Source organism: Hippocampus comes, unplaced genomic scaffold (assembly GCF_001891065.2).
Source record: "Hippocampus comes isolate QL1 unplaced genomic scaffold, H_comes_QL1_v1.1 scaffold420, whole genome shotgun sequence".
NCBI classification, from domain to species: domain Eukaryota; kingdom Metazoa; phylum Chordata; class Actinopteri; order Syngnathiformes; family Syngnathidae; genus Hippocampus; species Hippocampus comes.
Window position 1 is genome coordinate 484,276 of NW_017806163.1, and position 20,099 is coordinate 504,374.

Below are 20,099 nucleotides of genomic sequence, written 5' to 3' on the forward strand. Positions count from 1 at the left end.
TACCTCTTTTCCCTGCACGGACAGGCATCAATCACAGTGAGAACACAGGAAAATGAAAAAAGATTGTACTTTTGAGGGAGTTTTTGGTGTGTGTGTGTATATGTGGTCAACTTAGACAGCAGAGTGGGTGATGGAGAAGGAGGAGCTTAGTGGGAATGCTTGGACAAGAGCGGACATTAATCGTCGGATGGACAAGGAACACATCTATGGTGGATCAAAATCGGAGGTTCACATGGAGCATACTCGTTCATACCGGTTCAGCATGCTGTTGGGAGAGCAAGGAAAGCTCTTTATGGCCCGATGAACATGCGTTATGATCACAGTCATGTGGTGCAAGCTCCTCGTATTCGCTTGGTTACCGAGCCCACCCGTCGCTGCAGCCTCAGCTACAAAGAAGCTGCTTCTTGCCATAGTGGCACGCATGCCATACAAAAGGGGCGGTGGGGGAGGGGCGGTGGGTTGGGTTTGTGCGTGATAGGGACTGAAGAGGGAGGGTGGGGGGGAAAAAAAATCGAAATACTGTACCGATTGATCTGCAGAGCTTGTGACTGCCGCCTGTCAAGCATATTCAGAGAGATACAATAAATCTGCTAGATCCGCATACTGGGAAAGGATCACACTGGATCATCAAGCTTTTTCCTATCGCAGCTGTCGGCGGTGAAGCAATCTTCTTTTTGTGAACACTAAGAGCTTGCAGGAGCGTCGCCAAATGCAAATAACTTCCTTCTGAACGCCCGCAAAATAAAATACATCCGCGAATGCTATATTTCATTGCCGTTATTGTGCTGAGATGTGGGATGTCCAAACTTTTTTTTTTCCCACTCTCTGCCACATACTGAACAATGAAAAGAGGGACTCTAAAAAATACATTTGGTACGCAACTTTCCTTTTGCATTAGCTGTATGGCTACAGCTGTGGAATTATTGGAATATACGTATTACTTCCATTATTTACTTCTTGCAGCGGGACCAGAAGGCAACACCTTAACTCTCTGCCTCATGTTTGGATTTTTGGGGGAATTTTCCCTTGAGATATTGCTCGATCTATTTTTTTAAGGAAAAAAAACTGTCTTGTTTATGAAACAGTTATTAATATTAATGTGGGATCAACATTGTTTAAATGTAAAAAAAAAAAAATAAGTTGTAATTTTCATTTCAATGGAAAATAATTTGTTATCTTGTTTTATAGTTAGTTCCCTAGAATTTTAAAGAAAACAATAAAACAATTAAGTCTTGCAACATTCAACTATAGTTTTATTTTGTTAATCAAAAAAAACAGTAGATCTTATAGTCTTTCACAATTTCAACATTTTCTCATAACGGCTTGATGTGTGTTGAGTCAAATTTTGAGACTATGCGGGAGCAAGGTCAGTTAATTTCACACACGAGTTTTCGGGTTTGATTTTATTTTGGTATTGCCTTGCATTGTATGGAAGAAGGAATGTCTAACATTGATTTGGAAATTGTAGTTTATTTTATTACGCCTTATTTAGTGACCTTTTATTACTATCTTGCACTTGACAAATGCCCCATAAAGATTTTTAAAAAACTAAAACCAATACTAAAACTAATAAAAACTCTACTAAAACAAAGTATTTTTGAAAAAAATACAAAATGGGAAGAAAAAAAAAATAAGAATAATGAAAAATTCATAGCAACCGTAACTGTGTGTGGGAGGCCAACAAAAACGTGCATTTGGTTGCAAATGGTCCACGGGGCGGACTTTGGACTCCCCCTGGCTGAGGGGCTTTTTTTTTTTTTGTGTAGCAACACATGGATGCAAGCAGTTTTATTTATAGCAGACGAGTGCTACATCTAAGACCCCCACTCGAGAAGATAAGCGTGGGGAGATTAGAGCGTGTGTGCTTGCAGAAGGAGCAGCTGTTCACCCACCTCGGCGTGGTGCTCCTGGTTCTGTTGAAGGACCTCAATGACTAACTCCGCCAAGCGAATGGTTTCCTCCAGCTTTTTTGCAGGGGTGACTAAGCGGCCTACATTCTCTGAGAAAAAAAAAAAAAACGATTAGGGCGAGGGAAGGGTGGTTTGTCAAGTATGGAACAGAATTTCAAGTCAAAAGGTGTTGGGGGGGGGATTGTTCTGTGACAATGATTTTTTTTATTTTTTATAGACCTTTTTAGGATTATAAACTAAGCGCTTGCGCTGTGATAGTTATTCCGAATAACAGGTCGTTCCCACTTTCAGTGCATGTAAAGGGCTGCAGGACATAAAGCAAAATGTGATGTTGACAGGCTGTCAGGCAGATGTGAAGTCGACACGCAGATGGAAGTGCAATTTCACACACACACACACACACACACACACACACACACACACACACACACACACACACACACACACACACAAAAAAAAGAAAATGCACACAGAACGGCTGCATTGATGAAGCATCTGTATTTGGAGCTGCTTTAGATAACTAGCCATGAAAATTGAAGAGAAAAAAAACTGTATTGGTATCACTTGACCAAGGTTGTAGAAGGAATAATAGAAATCGGTCTGTCCAAAGATCAATATTTATTTTATCTTCTCCATGGAAGCACTTTCTTACCCACACCCCCCGGTTGTTTTTTACATGCTGCCAACAGTTCCAAATCAGATGCTTATTCATTGCTAAACAGGTGGATGGCATGACAACAGTGAAATGATGCACATCATTTTGAATGGTCACATGTAACTCCAATGAAAACACACACACACACACACGCACGCACACGCACACGCACACACACACACACACACACACACACGACTACTACTATAGTATTTGTAAATGGCCCTATAAGAACATCTGGTTGCGGGAAATTGATTGTTATTTGCAGTACGATGAGCAAGTGGGCATGCGCATCTACGTACATTGAGATTTAATGTGTATCCGAGACCAAGTTCAAACATTTCAGATCGTCTTCATTACATGAACCCTTTCGGGGACAGCGGTTACTACAGTGGACAGCTTATCATGTTATCAGGTGACAGGTTATCATTATTGGTGCATGAAAGGGTTAAAATGCAAAAATTAACAATTCCATCAAGTAAAATGACACAAATTACATTTGTTGTGCTGCCACTGAAAATAATGCTGTCAACAAAAACAATTTAAGGATTTGGAAAAGACTTCACTGCCTTCACACTAGTTGTCGTTATTTTATTTTACTTTGCATTATTCTAAGCGGAAGTATTGTATGGAAGGCACTAGTAGTAGTGAAATGGGATTTAAAGTCATTTCAAGGCGAATTGAGTTTGAGTGTTCCCTTGTTTAAAAAAAAAAAAAGATACTACTTAACATGCATATTGCACAGTATGTTCTCAGTTCTTATAAGATACTTTATGGAAGATGTGCTACATACAGTATAAATGAACCACTCATGGCATGCATGCATATATTTTGTGTGCATTATTCAGTATACTGTATAAAGAATGTGTTTGAGAACATGAGTGGCATCCTGTGTATGTGTAATTAAATGTATGGCATGTACAGCATTTAGTGTTTGTGTGTGTATGCGCACATGTATAAGTACATGTATTTGTATGTGTACACGGAAGAAAAATACTGTGTTGAATTCACTCAGTTTTATTTGGTTAGAGGGGTGAAGAAAATACTTTGTAAAATCATCTGGATGCAGATCAATTTTTGAAGTGGATGTATGGCCTACTGAAAAAAAAAAATCACAGTCAATTGAATCCAGATGATTTTATTTCATGTAACCACATGGCATCATAAAATTGAGTAACTTCAACCAATTTTTCACAGTGTACCGTATGTACTCTACAGTGGACTCCCAAATAGTCCCGGTTAGGCACTTGTTGTATTGCATATTCCCAGATTTTTTTTTCTTCCAATAAGTATATAAGTATAATATGAGAATATTTTTTTCTTCCTTATTTCTCCCAATTCTTCATAGAAAATGCAAATTAAAGTTGGTTAAATTTTATTTGCATTTTTTTTTCCAAATGCATTTCATTTATTGGCGGATTTTTGCTATTTGCTGGCTGGCCTGTCCATATATACCCTGTAAATCACGGTGGGGGTCCACTGTATGTGTACTATATGTGAAGTTAAGATGATTATGAGTTTTACATAGAAAACATTTACAGATACAAGTCTATACGTGTGTGTGTGTGTGTGTGTGTGTGTGTGTGTGTCTAAACCAGAAACTAAACATGAGTTCACCTGGATCCTTCTGATCCTTTTGACCTTTCTCAACTTGAGCACGAAAAGGGGGAAAGAGAAGATAAAGAGATGTTTAGCATTGGAGCGCCTTTGAAGCCTGTTTTCACACTAACAGGGAACATGGGTGTAGTTTAAAGATGCTCTTGGCCCCCGTCTGATAATGGGGGGGGTTCGGCTCCAGCAAGAGAGGGTCTAGGCAACCGACATGTCACAAACACATAATCAAAACAGAGACGCTGTAACGGAACGTGACCTGTGAATGACAAAAGTGGTCAGATGCTTGTTAACGAAACAGACAAAAAGCTCAGGAAGACGCACAGACATCAGGCAGGATCAGACAGGACACACTGAGCGACTGGCCAAAGGTCAAATTAGGACAAAACCAACGTTGAAAGCGCTTCAGTTGAAAACAGCCTATCATGTCCTCCCATAAGGACTATCCCAGTTGTCACAAGCCTACCTGTTGGGCACCGAACATCACTGACAAATGATCAGACCACATGACTGGAGGAGGTATGTCAGCAATGTAAAAATGCATTCAAGTCAAAGGAATGTGCATTGAAACCAAAAGAAGCTCACAGACCAGACTGCGCATTCATATCCACCCCAAGCACATGGTTCTAATTAAAACAAAACAGACCCCGGCTGATTCTGTGGTGCTGCTCAGATCTCCCGACTGCTTCTTTGGACACTCAGTCTCACACATAACGGCACAGATAGTAAAAAAAATAAAAAATAAGCATGGAAAGAAATAGGGGAAGCCAAGCAGGGTATGAGATGAGAGGAGGGTTTTGGATGAAGGTACTCACGGATGGTTAAATCCATCACTTGAGACGCCAAGCAGAAGACAGGGTGCTCAAACATTTCCCTCTTTTTCCCTACAAAAAAAAAAAAGGATCGGGGCATGCAAGAGGCTGGGGTAAGACGAGGGAACGCTGGAAGCTGATGGGAGGATGGCTGTCTGGGTGAGACTGGGAGTCAAATGTTCTTTTTGGGGTAATTGTAAAGGGAAAAAAAAAAAAAGAGGCGCCTCACGAGGACAGCCGGAGGTCAGCTGACAGAGCACAGTAAGATAGTAAGGCTGTCTCCTTAATATCTTTTTGGCACGCTGAGCAGTTCTTTTCGAGGCATAAAGCAGCATCGGTGCATGCTGGCGTAGTGAGGGCTGATAGCAGGCAGCTCAAGCCAAGTAGGCGACTGGGGGCTCCTATTTTGTCGGGCTGTTGCCGGAGGTGGCAAGAGTACTCGCACTATGTACTTCAGTAGAAGCACAAACACTTGTGTTGAAAGAAAAAAAAAAGGACTGGTGGAAGCAGAATTACTGTATTCAAGTCCTTTTCTTTTTCACATCAAGACATATTTCAACAGACCAACAAACGACCAAATAACAACAATTGATTAAATAAAAAGTAGTTCTGGAATTAGCCCTGCGCGGGTTTTTATTTCCGACGAGTTGACCGGTCTCATATTGTGCTCTATAGTTGTTTCTATTTCACGTGTGCATTTACTGTATTTGAAAATAGACTATTTGCAAGTAAACATGTGACTCGTCTCATTTCTGATCGAATGTTTCAACACGCTGTGGCATAGTACTGCCTTCAAGTTTTACTTTGTGCCTCGCCACCAGTCCTGTGGGACTGCTGGTATGAATATCTCAAGATTAGCAGAGGTCGGAATCGCTAGCGAGGCTAACCGCTACTCTCTTCTACTACGATCTTAGTTTCAAATTCTGAGACCCGCACAAATGTATGAAGACTGTCTCGCCTTGTTGCCAGGACATTTTGCCGCTCTATAGCGTTACAGTCCAGCGACGCAGCAGACGTGCGAGTCAAAAGTCCTTTGTAAATTCGTCCACTGGAGTGCAAGATGCGAAAAAGACGTGATTAGCTTAGCTTAGCTAGCTTACTTAGCTTGTAGCAGACGTGTGCACATTTTCAGCATGACGTCTCTGACCCACTGGTGAAAGGGCACTTTGATCCTCTCCTCTTTCATCTATAACTGCTTCAAACAACAAAGTCTATGCAGGAAAAGTGATTATGATTGCACGACTGTCTGTGTCTTATGTGTTGTGTTGTGTTATTTTGTTATTTTGACTTCAAGATGGCGCCGCGAGAGTGGCTGCATTTCCAGCAGCTCCTATATTTTGTTCTTCTACTTCTTCCTTTCATAACTTTGCTGCTGTGAATTGGGAATTTCTCTAATAAAGGTTTTCTTATCTAGTGATTAGCCAACTTCAAGACTGAAACATCAATATAGAGTAGTGCATGTGATTTATTTGGTTCAACCGCTGATAGCTGGCTCAGCTTTTATGCTATCCCGGGTTCCCATTACTTGACTTAAATTGTAAAATACAGCTAAATTAAAGTACATACCTGGAATTTAAAAAAAAAAGAAATCTACTTCAGTAATGTAACAAAATTATCTTTGTCTAATTCTCTTCCACCAGTGCCCGAGTGAAACCTTGGACGTCAGATTCATCTATTTATTTTCGATAGCACTTATTGGCATATGGGGAGAGAAACCCCTCGCAAGTTTTACTGTCGTGTCACTGCCCGTATTTTCACTCACTGCTCACGCAGAGATTGGGCGGTCTACATGCCAATCATGAATCGCATCACCACTTGTTTGCTGGTGTTGCCACTTTGTTGCTTATTTCTTCAACCACAAGCACCCAACGCCAGCTGCCACACACTTACGCCAGTGTCATTGCTGTTCTATGCCAAGCAAAGTGCCCGCGGGTGGATCAAGATGACGTCTCAAAGCACATGCAAGGTGGCGGATGCTGGCTTGTCGCCCATCAATCCCAGCATCCCCGTTGCTTGGGAAGCCACTTTACTAAACGTCACCCCGATAGAGCGGAAAGCAACCGCGTGGGAGAGGAGAAGTAAGCAGAGTCGACAGGGAGGACAGCGGGAGACAGAGGTGACAGGAGAGCTGCTGGTGTTTTGAGGCAGCGGGGGTGTTAAGGGGAGCTTGAGGGGAGTTTGGGGGTGGGAGGGGTGGGTGGGTGCTGTTAGTAGAGGCTACTGCAGTGGGAGTCCTTTGGGAGCGGTGACTCAGAGAGGACCACCACCAAGTCCACATTGTCGAGGAGTCGCCACAACGACAGATCAGCTTGGACAGATTTCGGGGCTTTTTTTTTTTTTTTTTGTGGGAGTTGAATGCATTTTTACTCACACACACCTCTACACAAAGGGCAAGTTGAGCTACAGAACAGCACAGAGCTAAAGTGGGCCTGAAACAAAGGAGAGAGTTATTGCACTGAGAGACAGCGAGTGAGAGACACATCATCTCGGACAAAAGAAGGCGTCAAGACAAGTCGAGTCTCTTGTTGTCTTTTCTTGCTCATGTTCACCGCTGACAAGCAGGCTGCGTTTTCATTGCACTTTGTCTCGGTACAGAAAAAGTTAAGGCCCGACCGGCATGGATTTTATGAGGGAGAATCCGATTCTAATTCTTGGCAGAATAAAATACAATCGGCCATTTAATAAAAAAGTGCCTCGGGAATAAAATAACTTCTTTTCTTTCGAAGGTAAGAATTATAGGCAGAACATTTGACTCTTTTTCAATAATTAGTCCTGTAGTATTTGTTTTACTTTACAACAAAATACAAACTAGACCAAACTCAACCGCTTTTTTTTTTTTTTTTGATTGAATGTCATATTCGGGTCTCTCTCTCTCTGAGAGAGAGAGAGAGAGGGAGAATACATTTTAAAAATCTGCACAAATCAGAGGATTAAATCAAGCAGCCCATCGGGTCGGGCCCGACAAGAACAACATATTAAACAAACTGTTGGCACAAAGAAAAAAAGCTTTTGGTGCAGATATAGATAAAAGTGCATATTCCGCATCCCCACATCAAGTTCCACACATGCAATTTCAGCTTATTAAACACAAGCCCTAAGCAACTGTGATGTCATTTTCAGTCGATAACAACTGGCAAAATGGCCGCACCCAGGATGGACAAAAACAGGTTAATTTTACTGCTTATTCCACAAGCGCAATATTAATCAGAATGCCGTGTTTAGATTAGTGCGGCTGCATAACACATATTCCTGTAAAAAATAAAATAAAACAAATTGAGTCACTTCCCCTTTAATGCCAAAATTGAGCCACATATTATCTTTGAATTGGGTAACTATGAATATCGTGCAAATTCATACTACAAGTACTAGGCCATTTGAATTCACTGTGTGATCAAAAACAATTCTTTCAATTAAACATGCCATTCTGGATACATCATTTATTGTCATATTCTACCCAAAGAAAAGTTATTTTGGTTACCTTCAATTTTAGCATAGTCTTTAATCCGTTGGTAGTTGAGGTTAGCAGCCTGCTCCAAACATCTGCGGATGACCCCTTTAACTTCTTCTGGAGGGACTGGTGTCACAATGTCCTTCATCAGCACCTGAGCGTCAAAATTAAAGAGAAGCATGTGACCTGCTCATGTCTGTTCAGTAGGCATGATATCCACGTCAACACTCTCAGGACATTTTATGAGGTACACTTACATCATCTAATGCAGGAGTGGGCAAAGTATGGCTCAGGATTGGTTGGTTTAGTTGTGTTTAACCCTTTCAGGGACAGCGGTTACGACAGTGGACAGTTTATCATGTTATCAGGTTACAGGGTGCATGAAAGGGTTAACAAAGTTAGAAAATAACAAAATGGCCCTTGCACCCTTCAATTTTTCTGTATTCGGCACTCGAAGCAAAACATTATGTTTACATTATCAACAGTCTTGTAATATTAGTTGCATTTATTTACAGTATTCCCTAAAATTGCGCAGTTTGAACATTAACACTGTTCTTAGCCATGGGGGAAATAAAAAAAAAAATCTTTAAAAAATTATTCGATTACAGTTCTTAAAGATTCAATGCAAATGTATTGAATTTAAAAGTTAAATACAACTGATCTGTACTTTGTATTTTTTTTCACCTACCACTAGAGGGAGTTCGTGTACCACTACTGGTACTTTCGGCAGTGTGAGAATTAATTAGATTAATCTAGCATCAATGTGTTGAGTGTCTAATTCAGATTGTGCAACTGTATCTAATGTTGTAGCTGTTAAGTAGTCCACATAAATAGAAACGAGTATTTCAAACGTGTACAAACCCTCTCCAGCAAAGATAACGTGGCCTTCAGTGCACCTTCCGGACGGCCAAAGGGGAAACAATATCTACACGGAGCGGATAAGAAAAGATGTTCATATCGATTTGTAAGTGGAGTAAAGTGCAACGTGTGCGTGAGCACGCATGTCACCTGAAATTTACAATCTGGTTTTCCAAGATGACACGCAACCGCTCCTTGATGTCTTCAAATCGCTCCTTCTCGTCCACTTTGACGGTGCTCAGCCCGTCTGGCCTGTGAGGACCACACAAACACATTTGAAGGGGCAAAAGACCAAACTGTGACTTCACTTCAGCGAACATTTAAAACATGATAATCAGAGAAGTATAAGACGACATTTACATAGTTGCAATTAAGGAACTTCTTGGATAAATTGTATTTGTCAGGATAGTTTTAAAGCAACATAGGTTTTATTTTTATGAGTACTTTTGCTACAATCGGATCTTGGATCCATTGGGATCATTTTATTTTTAAAATAAACTTCACTGTTGTCGGTGATAATGTCGGGCAACAGTGACATGGCACATTGATTTTTTGTCGATTTGACCATCATGCTCTGATTTAAAGAATAAATAAAGGATGTCACTCACTAGTTCAATACTTGAATTTTTTTTGTTTGTTTTTTTTCCCACAGAATAATAAATCTTACACACGTACTTACTTGGAGGACTACTTTTTAGTTTTACATTTGTACAATACTCTTACTGGAGTATGACTCCACGCACCTCTGATGACAATGTCTCACCTGTTGGACTCTTGAGAGACTTTGGAATCCTTTCTCTTTCTAAACTTGAATATGAGGTGTGCTCGTTTAGAGCCAGTGTCAGGATTTGGCCTTTGGGAGCTCTTTGGGCTCATTAGGGCCTCGTAGCCCAGCGGCCCCCAGTAACTGCGGCCCTCTCTGACTTTAATGGACGCATGGGAGGATGAATAATATGGACAGTAAGAAACTACGGCAACAGAGGACAGAAAGAAAAGAACACAAAGAAAAAACAAGGAAACACGTGGAGATATGCAAATGGTTAACAACATAAATTTAAAGCAAATACAGCGACTGCATTTCGGGAGCTGTTATGTGTTTCCTGTGGGCTATTTTTAGGACTAAATCCCTCCGCCAGCCCCTTTCCAATTGGAGATGATTGTCTGACATCATGGAATCTATCCATCCATTTTCCGATCCGCTTTATCCTCACAAGGGTCGCGGGGGGTGCTGGAGCCTATCCCAGCTGTCATCAGGCAGTAGGCGGGGGACATCCTGAACCGGTTGCCAGCCAATTGCGCGGCACACACAGACGAACAACCATCCACGCTCACACTCACACCAAGGGCCAATTTCAAGTGTTCTATTAACCTGCCATGCATGTTTTTGCAATGTGGGAGGAAACTGGAGTACCCAGAGAAAACCCACACAGGCACAGTTAGAACATGCAAAATCCACACAGGAAGGCCAGAGCCAAAATCGAACTCTGCACCTCTGTACTGTGAGGCTGACGCGCTGACCACTTATCTACTGGGCCACCGTCATGGAACCGCCACTCTCTAATCGAGCATTTTTTAAATCGTGGCAGCTTGGAAATCCCCTGTAGCCACACGCCGTCTCTTACCAAATACAAAATGAATGGATTTGTTGATGGTATGCTGCGGCATAATAAGTGCAGTGTGAAAAGGGCTTCATGGAGAGATGCTTGACTTATATCCTACAAAAATGAAGTTTTTCACACCACAAATGTGTCAAAATAACCGACAAAAAACACATAACAGTCCTGTCTCTAGCCAAGGCATGAATCAAAATAGAAGGACAACATTAAAATCAAACAACACATAAAAAATAAATAAATAAATAAATAAATAAAGAGATTTACGAAGACATAAAATAACTGATGCAATGAATGTTTTCCCCATTCTAGTGGTACAACTGGTGACCAACTAATGTTTTTGTTTGTTTTTTTAAAGCAAACTGTGTGCCTGTAAAGCAATGGAACAACAACAACAACAAAAAAAAAGTGGTTTGTGCACACCTGTTCCCGTGCACGTGGGAGGCACAAAACGCAAAGCTGTAGTGCAGAAGAGTGGGGTCAATAATGGTGCCACTCTCCGCCCGCTCCAGCAGGTCGCGCAGGTAACACAAATGCCTGTGGCAACCTCGGACGCCGTTCCTGGCACAGTATTCGTCCAAGACAAACACCTGGCCCGGGCTGAACCATCCCTGCGCGGCACAAACAGCGGTCAGTAACCCGCGACACAACCCCCCGAAAGTCAATTCGGCGAGGAGCTCACCAGGCAGCAGAAGGTGTCGTTGAGCCTGTGGTCCAAGGTGAGCCGCTGCACCATCTCAAAAAGCGAGGCGTGGTCAAAGCTACAGGGGTTAGCCGAGATAAACTCATCCATGCCATGTTTCTGAGCTCTGTCAGCATCTATCCAGCCAACAGCAGAGGAAGAAGCACACGGTTGAGAGGAGAGGATGTCAGTGAAGCGCATGCTAAGTCTTGGTCATAACACAGAAACAACAGGGAATATCTGAATTTTTCTTGCTGGTGAAGGGGTGGGGGGGTACTTCTAAGGGCAAATTATAAACATTAACAGCTTACATTGTCAACTTGCATTGTGTCAGACAGCGTAAAGAGATCTGACGTTATCGGTGGGGGAGCTCAAGCTACGCTAAGAGCGACAGGCGCTTCCATTGTGTGTGCATGCATGTGTCTTTGCAGTGTCACAGTCCCTGGTGGTTTGCGAGGCGTCCTTAAAAAAAATATATATATTTCTGTCAATGTCGTCAATAGATTCTGCCATTCCTAATAGTTGTTTGCCACCCAGTTGTGTGCTACAAGCGCTATAGACTTTGCGATATCAAATCTGGATGCCGCAGAGAAAGCGGCGTGGTTGTAGTTTTGCTCTCAATCTCTTCAGTGTCAAAGTCAATGAGGAGATTGTTTGAGGAAAAGTGAAAGGAACGTGGCGGATGATCAAGTATTAAACCTTTCATTGAAATCCTGTCACATTCCTTGTGCTCTAAGATCTGCGAAGGGTCACAACACAACATTCGGTGTACTTGCACAATCTCGTGGGTTGAGATACAAAGGCTGTATTAAAAACAATTTTAAAAAAGGTATTCTACAGAAATACTCATTAGCAATATTACTTTTGCAATGTCTGAGCAGTGGATCGAGAACTTTATTTTCAATTTTCTCCATTTGAGTCACTGCATCATCCAAGGAGCAGTCCACTCTAGAATGAAAACAATGAAAAAGTCATTTGGTAGACTTTCCAAGTCCTGGAAGGGTTGAAGTCGCCAATTAAAAAGTTGGTGGAAAAACAAAGAAAACAATGTGTGAGCAATTTCCACAGAAATTTGTGCGCATTGGCCGAGAGCGAAGCCATTATATTTTGGTACGTATTGTTGTCATTTCTCATTTGTGAGCATTGTGAAGGGCGCGTTTTTGGTTATCCTTAATTTCGCAGGATACATTCATCGCCAGTCAGTCTTGAGGATTGCGGGTGAGTTGCCTATCCCGGCTGACTTTGGGTGAGAGGCGGAGCGCACCTTCTACTGGTCATCAATGAACCTCATGTGCATGTTGAGCCCCTCAGGGGGACAAAAACATGCAAACTCCACATCAGCAAGATGGGCTGAGATTCAAAAGCGCAACCTCAAAATTTGGAGTCACCCCTGCTAACTGGTAAATGGATTGAGGAAGCAACCAAATTATGCATCGGAAAACCCCACAAAATCATGTGGGCATGGGCCAAGAAAGATTTTTTTTTTCCAATTTAGTCGGCATTACGGATACGGTTCTTGGATCTGATCTCATGAAATTGTGCAGGTGCACTGAATGAAGTGGCTGTGAGCTCAAATAGGTGACGTGGTCGTGTCCTCTGTGTGAGTGACAGGTGTCAGGTCCGTGACACACAGACAAGGTGATGATGGCTCGGGAGGAGCGTGGTGTTGAATGCGTTGGCCTGATTTGGGGGCTGGGCCAGGCCTGGGGAGAGAGCGCAGGTGACATCTGTCAACCTCCGGGTGGGAAAGGCTGATGGGGGACAGGCTGCAATATGGGCGATCGGCATTCCGAGGCACTCTTTCACCAGGGAGACTACAGAAGGTTACGGTTAGCCTCTAATCTGAGGAGGAAAAACCTGCAAGGCGGCAAGTCAAAATGTGCACGAGGACGTTAAGAGCGTGAGGACAAGTGAACTTGTGGAAAGGAGAGGACGAATGGAGTGTGACGACACAAAGTGAAGATGGAGGACACTGACAGAAGTTAGGATTGAAAAGACAAACAGGAAGTGGACAATAAGACAAAAGAGAGGGGGAAAAAAAAGGAAGACCACAAGGAGAGAGTTACCCGTGGCCCAGTTACCAAGAGGCGATATCGCAGCATGTTGGGCGAGTGCGACAACATTCCCAAGTGTGGGCAGAAGGCACCTGGCCTTTCTGTCCTTTGTTTCGAGTAAGCGAGGACATCACGAGTAAGTGCGATGGGCTCGCTTGACACCACGGCACAATTCCAGCTCGCAAAGAGTAACGGCAACAATATAAGCGAGTATGTTCGCAATAAAACGAGCACATGCTTGGAGAAGTAGCCGTGTGAAATTTGAAACGTCATGCAGTCCCGCGTTCAGGTTTGCTATTTTGAATTGCGTTCCCTCTCTTTTGGAATTCTCTTTTTCTCTCTCTACGCATTTGCAAGTTGACAATACTTGAATGTGGTGCGGTGTGTTCATGGTCATCTACCGAGCAGACTAACAGGCATGTCACTACCAAAGAAGTCGAACAAGGGTAGCATTTCGGTGCAAGAATGGGTAAATAGCATGAAAGCCAACATAGGCAGAAGTCTACCATTCTCTGGGAGATGGGGAGTGGGGGTGGGGGTGGGGGGAATGAATGGAACCTCTTGTTTTGACAGAAACTAACAGACACACGATAGAAGTGTCCTCCTATTCAGGCAAACCAAATGCTATTTGGGATCTCGGCTTTCTGAAGGTGGACCACTGGACTTGCCTTGACGTCTACAGGCCCGTCTCCTGTGGGAGGAGTGGGGAGAAGGGGAAGGGGGACAAGGGGGGGGAGTTCCGGAGTATTTCATCGTAAGAAGGGGCGGCATTAGCTACTCCTTGTCTTTGGCATTCAGAATACTCCGCATACATATTTGCCAACTCTCGTCAAGGCAAGGTGAAGCAAAACATCAACGTCTATGAGCAAATTGAGCCCTCTATAGTAAAGCACGTCAGCAATGTCACACATTGACTCCACTCCCTAGCGTACATCGAATGAATTACTCATGTGCCATCGAGCGAAATCTTCCAGGTTTTCACCTCTTTCATATCTCATCAATAATGCATGTGAATAGTTCATATTCCAGGCCAATCTGTCTTCATTCTAATCATCAAATTGCTTTACTCTTGAGGGGTCGGGTTACCAATGTGAGCAAAGAGAGAAGGCAATTATGCAGGAACAACTATCATATCCACGTTAACCAAATACTAAGCCAAAAATAAACAGAAAAAAAAAAAAAAAACGTTCTTAGAGACATGCATCCTATACTGGCACGAATGGATGCTTCTAGAATTTGATCCTCAAGTGGAGGTTGTCAAAAAGGGAAGAAAAAAAAAAGTTCTCAACTAAGATCTAAAGACATGAAGCGAGACATGAAGAAGGAGCAGAGGAAGGAGAAAGAGCGAGAAGAGAGAGAGAGAGAGAGAGAGAGAGAGAGAGAGAGAGAGAGAGAGAGAGAGAGAGAGAGAGAGAGAGGGGCAGAAAGAAAGAGCGTTGCATTTGTCAGATAATCGGCGGGGATTATCTGAGCTGTGCCGGCTACAGGGAAGCACTTACCCTTGAGTCCAGCTAGAAGACAGCAGGGTAAGAAGGGACAAACCAGAATAACATAAAGACTAGCAACAAGGCTGGAGGAGAGCAATCACGAGAGACCCTGACTGACCGAGCAGCTAGCGGCATTACTGAAGAAGGGTAGACAGGCAAAGCATGAAGAAGAAAACACAACTGAGAAGAAGAAAAAAAAAAACAACAACAACAATAACAACAACAACAAAACAACCACCGATACCGACACGAGACCTCGTGGCTTGTGAGTACATGTGAGGACGACGTGTGACAAAGGACGCTGAGGCGATAGAGGAGGAGGGAGGAAGAGAGCGTTTAGCATCCCCGTCACTCCACTGTAGCGTTTGGGTGTTCGTTTGAGGGCCAGCACTGAAGGAATAGAGAGCGACTGATGAGGGACCGCCCATTTTTTTTTTTTTTTTAAAGTGACAACACATACCTGTGAAGCGGAAGGTTATGAAAAGGTCACAGCGTTTGAGAGATGCCATTATGATTCTAGGTATTAGCCATTTGGACTAGTTGCAGTGGTACCTCTACTTACGAACGTCTTTTCATACCAAATTTTCAAGTTACGAAATGCCTCAACAGGAAAATATTGCCTCTTGTTACGAAAGAAATTTCAAAATATGAAAGGTAAAAAAAATTCGCAGCTCCGGGTTTCCTGAACCCAACATACGTAACCCTTGTGTTACAGTTTCTACGATTTTCGTAACACAAGGGTTACCCCATATGTTACAATTTCTACAATTTTTGTAGATTTTTGCGTATTGTCATCTTTAAATCAAAGACCAAGCATAAATTTGTGTGATATGAAATATTCCAATTCATGTTTTATTTATATAGATTTATATTTATGTTTTGGACATAGCACAATACCGCTTTTATTGTCCATAGAGGGCAAAAATACAAAGAAAACAATAAGAACTATATGTGTATGTATAGCACTGGTGCCACTGAACATGTCGAGTGGTTGAAAGTAAAATAAATATTCAGGAATAAAACTTTTACAATTTTTGTAAAATTGTATGTTGCGTTGTATAAACGTATTTACATCGACTGCAGCACATTTAAAGCTGCTCTGCCATTGGCTATTACCTAGCATGTTCCTGGCATTCCATTGGCTAAGAGGGACTTCTACTGTGTGTAGATAGATGTTAGTTGTCGTTGCAGCGTCCTCGTCATTCGCCCTTCGGTCCATGAGGCGTTCTGAATCACCCAGAAAAAGTGTTCACCAGTCCGACGATCGCTCACTATGCTGATGTTTGCCTTGGACATTTTCGAAGGATTGTTAAAAGCCGACAAAAGCAAACGTTCTTGGATCTGTTCTTTACAAAACGCCAGGCAAAAACCACTTCTGAGAGAGAACATGAACTAAAGAGGGCAGAAAACGATGAGGACGCAGTTAAGTTAAATGAGCATCATTTTTAGTCTTTTCTCTCTTCTGTTTTTTACATTATGCACAACTCTTATTTATTGTGCAATAATCTAATTGTAACATGTATTTGTTACATATTTTGATGCATTTTTATGCTTTAGAAAACATTTAGGTCTGAATTTTGGGGGGGCTTGGAACGGATTAGGGCATTTACAGGGAAAACGCGTCCCTACTTACAAAATTTTCGAGTGAAGAAATGTCTTCCAGAATCCTTTAATTTCATAAGAAGAGGTACCACTGGATTTCAAATTCGCCTCACGGGGCCTGCAATGACGTTAGCATTTTCCCGTCCTTTGACCGGTTGGTCGGCCAAGTTTGACTAAGAGAACACATCTATAGTGATCGAGCCACAGTCATAAATTTCGCAGTCAGCATCTGTGGTGTGTCTGACGTATGATATTAAAAAGATGAAAATTGATTCGGAACTTCTCCTGATGATGTATGTGGCATTGTTGTGTGTCATCATATTTAGTTTTGGAATAGTATTGATCGGTTCCTCTATCTGCGACAGACACGATCGTGCTGGTATTAGGAGGTCGATTAAGTCGGTCGCACGTACTAAATGCACAGCGGCCCACCACTGGTTTGTGTGTATTACAGCCTTTCTTAAATATCCTCGGGTGTGTTTACATGACAAAAACTTGGTAAAACAGGAATAATAAGTATGCCAGACGGTTTCATGTTTTCCATGAAAACACGCCATTGTATTAGAGTTTCAACTACTGCCCAAAAGTTTGTGAGTCACCTTTGAATCTTTTTTTTTTTTAAACCCAATTTGCAATGCCTACATTTTGGATTATTTCCTTGATTGTAAAAAACATGTACGTGAGTATCTGGATCTACACACACACATGTGCTTTTCTTCTGCTTGAAGTTATGTGTCTCCAGTGGCCGCGGTAGTTTTGGAGATGTGTTCATATGTTCGTACAAATGCACCAACACCACTGTGGTCTGCTATCATTGTTTGCTTTGGGTGTGACACACTGACACATGGTTACACTTAACAAACACACACGCACACACACACACACACACACACGCACACGCACACACACACGCGCGCACACACTCAGTTTTCTAAAGGGTGACAGGATTAAAAAATTCCCTTTGAGAGCCGTTTTTCTTTTTTTTTTCATGCTGCAAAACACCATTCTTGCGTCATTAATTGCCACAAGCATACTTGTTGTATCCTTCTTCATTTAAAATCAGTGTTGTGTAACCAACCCCTTAAGGGAACCCGTCATCGTTTTTTTTTTTTAAAAACATGACAGAAAAAAAAATGTTGGCTGCAAAAAAAAAAAAAAAAAAAAAAACTTGCTTATAAGTCGATCTGAAATGTGTTCAGAGAGTCACTGCGAAGGATTACAAACTAAAAAAATCGCGGAGGTCCTGTTCTGCTTGAGTCTCTCTTGTCTCCACGTTTGAAAAGACATCTGATTCAAACTGGCACGGGGACATTTGCTGTGATGAGTTAAGTCTTCCGACAATATATTATAGGCTACAATGCGTACGAGGGTGTGCACACTTGTGCAAATGCCATTATTGCCGTTTTTAGTTCTGTATTTACTTTGATTTTTTTTCCCTAATTTTATTGTGTTTCACATGAACGATGGGAAAAAAATGTTGAAATACTTTATTTTAGTGCCTTTTTTTTTAATATCATGAAAACTTTTCATAACCACTGTACGTGTCCTTTGAACCCATCATGTGCACCACTTTTACAGTAGATCTTAAAATAAGTCAATGTGTAAGGTTATAGGGAATAAAGTGCAATGTTAAAATGGCAGCGCATTTCATTAAATGTAAAACGCTTGTCACAAAAATAATAAAAAATGATCCCATTTGTCTACGCTTGCTGTGATTACATTTTGTTCGTGTTTTGTTGATGTTCCGCTGTTGCTTTGTTTGGTCTAGCTGATTTTTTTGCTTCCAATATCGTCTCTGGTCTTGTTTATTTGTGACTCTTCCATACATTGTTAGTAGAGCACATCTCAAGGAAAAGGGGAGAACGACTTTCCATTTCCCAAAAGTCCAATCAGAACTTTCCGAGGACTGTTGATTAGCACTGCAGCGGAGTCAGGAGGACGACGTACGTTATGATCCCGGGGCCATTCAAGACCACCAGGGGGTGAAACATGTTTTGCGCAGCGTGCCACAATGTTTCAGTGGAGGGGTCGAGGGACTGGTGAGGTGGGGTCACCGCGGCGAAGCTTTGAATGGCAACAGCTGGCGTCAGAGGAGTCAACTAACCACACGAACGATCACATACTGGACAAAGAAACCAATGAAGAAACAAAACAGAATTTACGTGCTAGCGTTCGGAGGGGCTGAGCCAATTTATGCCAATTTGAATGCAATGATGCGGTTATAAAAAGAGAAGAATACACTAGAGGGGCTTTATTGTGAATTTCTTTTGTTTTCTTGGAATTGAGGTTAAAGACTGCCAAAAGGTTTCTTTCTTTTTTTTTTTTTCATTTACACAATACGTTGAAACGATGCACACAGGACTTCCTTGTTTTATTCTGAATAGCAGGATCTATTACTAAAGCGCAATATCCAGTATTATTACAACTGCGTAGCCAATTGAGAATGAGACAATTATAATTGTTTTGAATGAAAACAATTTGCAGTAAATGTGGATTCATTTGAAAAGAGCGATTAGGGGAAACAAGAGACAGAAATTATAAAAACAAAATTGGGGACAGATGCCACACGACTGCATTCTTACCTTCACTTTTCTACCTGACGTGGGGTGCTTAGAGTGTAATGGGTATGGTGTATAAAACACATCTGGCCACCATTCAGTGAATAAAACATGCCTACGGTTTGGAACTTGAGCAGGTCACGCTGACGTCAGCTTGAATTCCACCCCAGCAGCCTTGAATGTTCAGATTTCATGTCAGATAGCTGTTGTGGTTTCACACCATCTTTCCTAAGTTGCTCGTTGCTTGCGAGCTGATGGGAGAGCCTGTTGGGTTGGCACCTTTGGGAGTGGGCGGAGTGAATGAGTGCTGGTCCAATCCGTGACAGGTCAAGTGTAAGTGCGTGAGTGTGCGTGCTTGTTTGTTAGTTCTACCAGCAGGTTTGTGAGCGCAAGTGCGGCGCGCACGAGTGCGAGACATTCACGAGCCATCACTGCGTCGTGGATGGAAACTACCTACGGTCTACCTCGGCGTGACGCGCTTCGGCCTACTTACAGAACTGAGAGATGGGAGCGTCCATTTGAGCCGAGGCACCCCCTTTGGAATTAAGTTTCTGGACCTGAGTGGGCGGGACGGGCTTGTGGGACTGGCCGGTGGCGCGATACATGGCCTGGACCCACAGGATGCGGTCCTGCTCGTCATCGCTGGCGAAGATCACAGTGTCGCCTTCCTTCACCGCGTTGAAGAAAGCCCTTCCGCCATCCAAGCCTGTCACAGGAGCAGCAAGTCAGACGCTTTAAATTAAAGAGGGGGGAAAAAAAAAAAAAACTTTGGGTGTATCGATGCAAACTCAACTGCCTGAGGATCGATG

General features: G+C 42.4%; 1 protein-coding gene across 8 annotated transcripts in view; it reads right to left on the reverse strand.

Annotated features, from left to right (window-relative positions):
* The window catches only part of cadpsb (Ca2+-dependent activator protein for secretion b), a 74,367-nt gene that overhangs the window by 18,057 nt on the left and 36,211 nt on the right, over nucleotides 1–20,099 (reverse strand). For 3 of the 8 annotated variants that reach the window (XM_019895761.1, XM_019895754.1, XM_019895755.1), the window contains exons 11-19: nucleotides 19,784–19,996; nucleotides 15,143–15,154; nucleotides 11,590–11,726; nucleotides 11,331–11,518; nucleotides 9,445–9,546; nucleotides 9,298–9,361; nucleotides 8,467–8,590; nucleotides 4,992–5,060; nucleotides 1,893–1,999 (exon numbers count right to left, since the gene is read on the reverse strand). In XM_019895761.1, coding sequence (XP_019751320.1) covers nucleotides 1,893–1,999; nucleotides 4,992–5,060; nucleotides 8,467–8,590; nucleotides 9,298–9,361; nucleotides 9,445–9,546; nucleotides 11,331–11,518; nucleotides 11,590–11,726; nucleotides 15,143–15,154; nucleotides 19,784–19,996 — 1,016 coding nt within the window. Of the gene's footprint in view, nucleotides 1–525; nucleotides 556–1,892; nucleotides 2,000–4,182; nucleotides 4,216–4,991; nucleotides 5,061–8,466; nucleotides 8,591–9,297; nucleotides 9,362–9,444; nucleotides 9,547–11,330; nucleotides 11,519–11,589; nucleotides 11,727–15,142; nucleotides 15,155–19,783; nucleotides 19,997–20,099 lie in introns of all 8 variants that reach the window. The other 5 variants (XM_019895756.1, XM_019895758.1, XM_019895757.1 and 2 more) reach the window with 5 other exon arrangements.